The sequence below is a fragment of the Tasmannia lanceolata genome, unplaced genomic scaffold (assembly GCF_043159265.1).
Source record: "Tasmannia lanceolata isolate RefF3 unplaced genomic scaffold, GAP_Taslan_0.1 ptg000020l, whole genome shotgun sequence".
NCBI classification, from domain to species: domain Eukaryota; kingdom Viridiplantae; phylum Streptophyta; class Magnoliopsida; order Canellales; family Winteraceae; genus Tasmannia; species Tasmannia lanceolata.
Window position 1 is genome coordinate 9,668,925 of NW_027518697.1, and position 7,482 is coordinate 9,676,406.

Genomic DNA, 7,482 nt, shown 5'->3' on the forward strand with positions numbered 1-7,482 from the left:
AAACGTATGAAACATATGTACATTACTCAAGCCAAAGAGCAGTAATAAATTATCAACATCAGTAATTGTAAATACAGTGAGAAAGCTTAAAATGATTTGTTACTAAAAAACAGTAAATAGTGAAAAAGATGAAACTAGATGTCATCGCCAGTGGTAATTTGTAGACATTGGTCTATATAAGTACACCTACATTTCGCCGCCTTTTCTTCCCTAGGACACCCCCTTGTAGTGTACATTTTTTCTTAATGGGTGAAATTAGTGTGCACTAGTAGTCATAAATACACTAAAGAGGGTCAATGGATCAAAATAGGCAATAGAGCAAAAAAAGGTCCCTCACATTAATAAAATAGAGAGCTGCCAGGAAGAAACACACATGTCAGGGAGATTCCAAACAGCCCTCCCAACGAAGCCACATCCCCAACAATACAAATAACAACCTTTTTTTTTATTATAAAAAAACCCTTATTTCTTTGATAAAATGATAAATACAACCATACTTTGGTAAACATGGCAATATTGGGATGGCTGTCCCAAGCAGCCCAGACATAAGTGTATCTTGAGTTCTTGACATCATTTCCCTATGCAACATTTCTACAACTTCATACCACAGATACTGAGATGCATGGTTGAAGGTAAACTTCTCTACAAAAAAATAAAAAACCATGTCTGCCAAAATTCATCACCAAATCCTCTCAAGCCAAACACCACACTTAGTGGAATGAGTTACAAACTTCAATACAAGATTTCATCACTAAGCCAAATTCATCACTCGTGACTCGTCACAATATGACACACTTCATCATCCAAAAGCTGGTTCAAGGAACATTAGAAGATATCAACTATCAAGTATCAACCACGTCTTGCCGCCACTGTCATTCCCTTCACCCCACTTGAAAAAACAGAACTCTGTGACCATGAAGATGACTTGATCCTCCCAGCCAACAAAGTGGAAGCAGTAGCAGCCTTTATCTTCCTTCTCTTCGACTCGAGCTCAAGCCTCTTCTTTGCAGAACCAGAACCTGAGTCCGAGAAAATTGAGGCAGCATTGATTGCCGCCCGCTTCTCCTTCTTGTTCTTCTCAAATTTGGAAGAGAATTTCACGCGAGAAGCCACTGCATTGTCTTCTTCGGATGTAGGGAGCAGTCGTATTCCAAGGCCCATCTTCTTAGAAACACCTTCTTCTTCAGCAACCCTTTTATTTTGATTTCTGAGTCGGGCCCGTAGAGCCCTGTTGAGGGCATAGTCATCTGAATGTCTGCTATCAGACACTCGCTGGAGGCGCACTAGGACTGGCTCAACTTCTTTTTTCTTCTGTAAGTCTTCTGTTTGATGTTCTAATTTATAAAATGGATCAGCGAGTTTTCCTCGTTCTGCAATAATGGCTTTCAATGAGTATGAATGCTGGAGAGAAAAATAACAAGCAAAATAATGCAAAAAATGTAAAAAAAAAAAACGGAAATTTTCAGATTGGGAATGCAAACCTTCATCGGCGGGGAGCGCAAAGGTTTCTGCATCTTCAATGTCAAAGTCCTCCGTTTTCCGTTGAGCCCCACTAATGATAACATATTCGCAATTCTTGGGGTCTGTATGTATGACAATCTCATGTTTGCAGCAAGCAGATTTCATGGTAAAGCTCCATATCTGATGAAAACAAACAGATGATAGTTAAAATATAAACTAAAAGAGTTGGACAAACAAAATAATACATCAGGAATCACAATGCATTCAGGGGTATAAAAAATGCTACCATCACCAATGCTAATAAGAATCAACCAAGGTTGCATTCATATTCTGGAATAGTTTGTCAAGGCAAATGTCCAAACATTTCAGGAGAAGTTTGGCTTTGTCAAAAGAGAGAGAGAGAGAGAGAGAGAGAGAGAAGATTCAAAACATTTTTTTTTTTAGGACATAGGGTATCCCCACCCCATTTTAGGGCAAGTGACTCCGAGGGGACTCAAACTCGTGTCTATGGGGTGCAAACCCACGACCTAGCCGACGTGCCAACCCCGTCCGGGTAGATTCAAAACATATATATTTATAAACTATACAATTATGTTTGTCTACAATGTTTATAATTTTATACAATGATGTGGCAGTGTGGTTATGTCAATTTGCTCACTTCATAAAGGTTGTGAGTTCAAATCCCATTAAATTTGGTTTTCATAATTTATGACTTTCATATACAAATAATGGGCTTTGCTAGTGACCATCGCAGAAAGGCATTTCGTGGCCGGCTGTTGCATGAGAGAGCAACCACCTCAGATGAATTAAATGAATAAGACAAAATCTATTGAAAAATAAGCCTATGTGGCTGCTCTCTCGTGCAACAGCCCGCCACAGAAAGGCTATGTGGCTGCTCTCTCGTGCAACAGCCGGCCGCAAAATGCCTTTCTGCAATGGTCCCCAGCAAATACCACAAATAATACATGAATAACAAATCCCACAAATAATACATGAATTATTCAATACATTCGAGAACGGTTTGAAATAATCATGATATTTGATAATTCAAAGTTTTTTAACAGAAAAATATTTCACATGAAAATACACAAATCATTCAGAAAATGGCAGAATCAGCTTATAACGAACAGAACTTTAGTGGTTCAATATAAGGTCCTAATAATCCCAACAAATGGGTGGTCTACATGAATAATGGCAGAAGACATTATGTTACACCCAAACAAACAAATGGATATGGTCATTCACATATGTGCATTTTACCTCTTGGATATGTATGGTCATCCACATGTGTGCCTATTCAGCAAGGAACGTGTGTAGATCCATGTTGATAGTCCCTACTCACTAAATTGGCATAATTTAGAAAGTAAAATGTCTATAATCAGGTATGAAACATACCTTTGTAGAATAATAATTTCCCACTTGCTTTTTCTCTGCATTGAACCTTACACCCTTGGCTATCATAGCATTGCATCCACCGCACCATATATTGAATGGCATCTCGAACCTATAACAATAAAAAAGATATCAATAATGTGTAATCCAATAAAAACAAGTAAAATTCACAGCAAATCCAACCTAAAATAATAAAAACATGCTCAAGAATCTTCTGCAAACAAATTAAATTTATCGAATGGTATCAACAACACTCGCTTCTGCTTTATTCAAACCCATAATACCTATCAAATAGGAGAACGATAGCAAAATGCGACATTTACTATTTCAAAACATGCCTCCCAGTCCCAAATCCCAATGGACTCGGATTTCAAGAGGAGAGATGAAATTACTTCACAAAAAAAAAAAAAAAAAAAAAATCTCACAGATAAAACCAAACCAAAAGGCTTGGGGATCATAGCCCCAAGCTTGCCTATCAACTTCAAAAGGGAAAATATAGAGACTTTCCAACAATTAAATAACTGATAGGCAATCAAACTCATCAGCTGTATCAAAACAATCTTTAATAACAAACCTTTCTTAACTGATAAAGTATGAAGGGTCGGTAGTGCTTAAAAAAATGGCTGCCCTGCCACAAATCCTCCTAAAAACTTAATACTTCCCAATACTTCCCCATCAGATGGTGGCGTTTGCAATCAAAACTTCAGCAAACCTTTGGGTATGCTAAATAGTTGGAAAAGTGCAATGAATTTTAGCAAGATGATATATGATGAGCCTTTGTGATGGATCTAGGCGTGGGATGAAAGAAGATCGAGAAGAGTAAAAGGACAGATTGTTAACGGCAAATAGACGGATATCTTTGACAAAGAAGAAAGACCCAAGTGATCTTTTTGAAGAGATTTTAGTCACCATATTATAAGGAATTTTGTACATTTCTCAATAATGAAGCTCAAGTGGTGCAAAAATGTGATTATCCGGTGAGTATCCTGTATTATTCGCATTATTAAAACTATGAGTATCCTGTATCATTTTTTTTTAATGGCATGAGTATCCTGTATCATAACTTCGAGCACTATCAACTGGAACAGAACTAGCTACCATAATAAAATAGAATACGCCAAGCAAGTATTTAATATATATAGATTATATTACTTTTTACCTTATAATTAGAATGCCTTGGTCTATCTTTCTTGCTCTCTCCCTCAAAGCATGTTGGCCATGAAACTTGTTCAATGAACCCTGATTTGGGGTCCATTCTGGAGGGTAGTAAAAATTATCAGCTCTAGCGGCAGCAAGTGAAGACTGCGAGCAACCAAATGAAGAAGATGAGTAACATAAATTACAGGAAAATACACCAAAAAGAAAGAAACATAACAAAAGTTCAAAGAAACACTTGGACTGTTAGTAAAATAGAAATAAGCAACCCGAATTGCAAACCATCTGGCGAAGTAGAAATTATAACTAGAAATGCAAATGAAATAGAAACAAGGGAAGCCAGAAAGCGGCCAAATGAAGAAGATGAGCAACATAAATGACAGGAGAATACACCAAAAAGAAAGACATGCAACAAATGTTCAAAGAAACATTTGGACCATTAGAAAAATAGGAAAAATTGCAACATAAACAACAAACCATATAGTGAAGTAGAAATTCTAACTAGAATTGCAAATGAAGTAGAAATTTTAACTAGAATTTCAAATGTAAGTAAAAATTTTATCTAGAATTGCAAGTTTTCATATTTTAGGGAAGCACCACCCAAGACCTTAGTTATGGATTCGATCAAGAAAAAACTAAATGGGGAAAATTATATGTTTTCCCCTCTGCTGAATAATGCACTGATCCATATTTCAAATTCCACCAAACATCTCTATGAAATGAAATCTTCAATTCTCCCTACAAGAAATTAGTTTGAGGTCCGCAACCCTCACTAAAGTACTAAACAGCCACCTACAATATACTTAATTTATGGGACCAAGGTAGATTCCTTTGATTCTCCTTTATTTACTAATTACTACTGCTTGGATCTCTACTCTATATGTTTCTTTATTCTTGAAATCAATGTATATTTTCTCTCTTTCTATTCTTGTCATCTGAGCTTGATATTGATAATTCCACGAGTGTTTTCTTCAAACTCATGGGTTTCACCTGAGGTTTCTTTTCTTCCTCTTATCTTATTCCCAATCTCAATTCACGGTTTCTTTTCAAGGATTTGTTTTATTTAGTTTATTTACTCATCCCCAAATCGAAATCAAACAACTTGCTCCACAATTTACACCCTTATTCTGTGTTGTTTTAATCATAGTTTCAAAACTTCCCTCGCATCACCATAGACACCCCGAGTCGGCTCCCTTTTATATTGGCCACGTTCTTGTCCAAGCCAACATTTTTCCCCTACAAAGTCAATTAAAACTCCTTTTGACTCTCCAGAGTTATGACCGCATCAACCGAGTATTCAGCCACATCAACCGAGCACTCGACCGAGTCTTGCCGAGTCGACTAGGATTTGCCCTGACTGTAGTTTTACCCGCATCCATATTTTGAATCAATGGTTTTAAACTTTTATTCGATTTTCCCTTTTTGTCTTCTAATTTTTTTTCCAATTTTTTTTGTTTATTTACATATACAGTTTATATGAATTGTGACATATTGTGTTTGGGAAATAGGTTTTTCTGAATCTTCATCTCTTTATTCAAAGCCAAGTAGTATTAATCTTATCTATTATTTTCTAACCCTTTCTACACCTACTCTTTCATCTCGGTTTACTATGACATGTTCTTATTCCTAATCTTATCTTCCTTGATGAATTCTCTAGGTATACATCTGTATGCAGAAGCAGCATCCTTTGTTGCCGGTAAAGTGCTAATTGGGTTAATCAAATCTGATTGTCTTGGACTATAAGTTCGAGTATAAAATCCTCTTATCAAGATTGGAAATTGTATTCTTGATTAATTTTGGGTTATAGGCCTGAAACAAGTGATTTTCCTTACTTGAATTCGTGACTGTCACGGATTGTTTTTCCTAGAACTAAATATCTATATTTCAATGCTAAACCTATCTATAAAAAGCGTTAAAGTTCTAACTTAAACATAGGTTAAGAACTTCAAGTTTTAGGTTTTCTTCAGTTTCTTGAATTCGGCACTTCCAAATATCATCATTCTTGTTTGCAGCTAGAATTTTAAACTAGTGTTTTCTATACTTCATGTTTTCTTTGACTGTGGATACCTTCTTTCTTTCTTTTTTAATTCTATTATTCCTTTATAATATATCCTATAACAGTTTGGTATCAAGAAACACCCCCTTTGAGTTTTCCTACACCACATACACATCTACAAAGTGACAAACAGTTAATTGGATACATGAACTGATTGGTTAAACTATTTCATTTGATTGCTTCATAACACACACACACACTGTAGTATACTTGGATTTGTTGAGATTTCTGGAGAACAGTCCATTCAAATATTTTAAATTTTTATGTGGATTGTTATGATTATATTGTTTCAGAAATTCCAACACTATTTTTCATAAACATATTGTTAAAAACAGGAAACCATTCAATTTACCGATGATAAGATCCAAAACACGTCCTAGAACAGAAATAAACAGGAAATTAAAGGAAAGAGGAAAAAGAAAAGGACTCCCCAACCATCTAAACAAACAATTACAAAACCCCAAATGCAACAGAAAGCCCTCAAATTTGATTGAATTCGATCACAATAATAGAGAAATCATGAAACCCTAGCTTACCATGTCCGATCAGCGACTTCTTCTCAAGTCCTAAGAGATTTGCCGTATCATTAACAGGAATTGTTATTTCAAGCCTAAAACCTAAACCCCCGAACCCTAAAATCGAAACCCTAAAACCGAAACCCTCAAACAGAAACCCTAAAACCGAAACCCGAAACCCGAAACCCGAAACCCCAAAACGAAAACCCTAAAAAAGTAACCCTAAAACCGAAACCCTAAAATTGTAACCCTCAAAAATTAACCAACCTTAAAACTCAAACCTTAAAACTGAAACCCCATGAACATGTTGCTACAAACAGGAAAAAAATTCAATTTACTGATAATAGGATCAAAAGCATGTCCGAGAACAGAAAGAAACACGAAATTAAAGAAAAGGAATCTCCAAAAAACGACCTAATTTATTTATGAAATACAGAACTACGAATACACAATGCAACATAAATCCCCCAAATTTAATTGAATCAGATAACAATTATAGAGAAATCGATAAACCCTAATTCGTTACTCTTGCAGATAGATCGCTTACCATTTTAAAATAGAGGAGCACGGACGAAAGAAAACGCGAATAGATCTATGTTCGTATTCACAACTGCTCTATTACACCATTATATAGAAAAGTCACTCACCAAATATAAAAAAGAGATATGATTTTTTAGCCCCCCCACTTGGATAATGAGCCCCTGTAACGTGAATTGGGGGCAGTCGGCAGACAACGCTTTCTGACGCTAAAGCACGTTACAGTGGGGGCGCATAATCCTACAGGAGGCGAAAAATCTTCGCCCTGTAAAAATAGGGAATTTTAGCGCGCAATTAGCCGTTTTATTCCAGAGGAAAAGGGATTTGATAGGCAATTTCGCGGAAAGCCAGTTTCGCGGCTGGCTT

General features: G+C 36.1%; 1 protein-coding gene across 1 annotated transcript; it reads right to left on the reverse strand.

Annotated features, from left to right (window-relative positions):
- Positions 1-424: 424 nt before the first annotated feature.
- LOC143855015 (coiled-coil protein (DUF572)) lies at positions 425-7,281 on the reverse strand. Its single transcript, XM_077365174.1, has 5 exons — positions 7,127-7,281; positions 4,013-4,155; positions 2,857-2,965; positions 1,482-1,641; positions 425-1,370 (listed from the first exon to the last, which is right to left on the reverse strand). Exons 1-5 carry the CDS (start codon positions 7,127-7,129, stop codon positions 850-852), a joined length of 936 nt encoding a protein of 311 aa, XP_077221289.1. The 5' UTR covers positions 7,130-7,281; the 3' UTR covers positions 425-849.
- Positions 7,282-7,482: the final 201 nt, after the last annotated feature.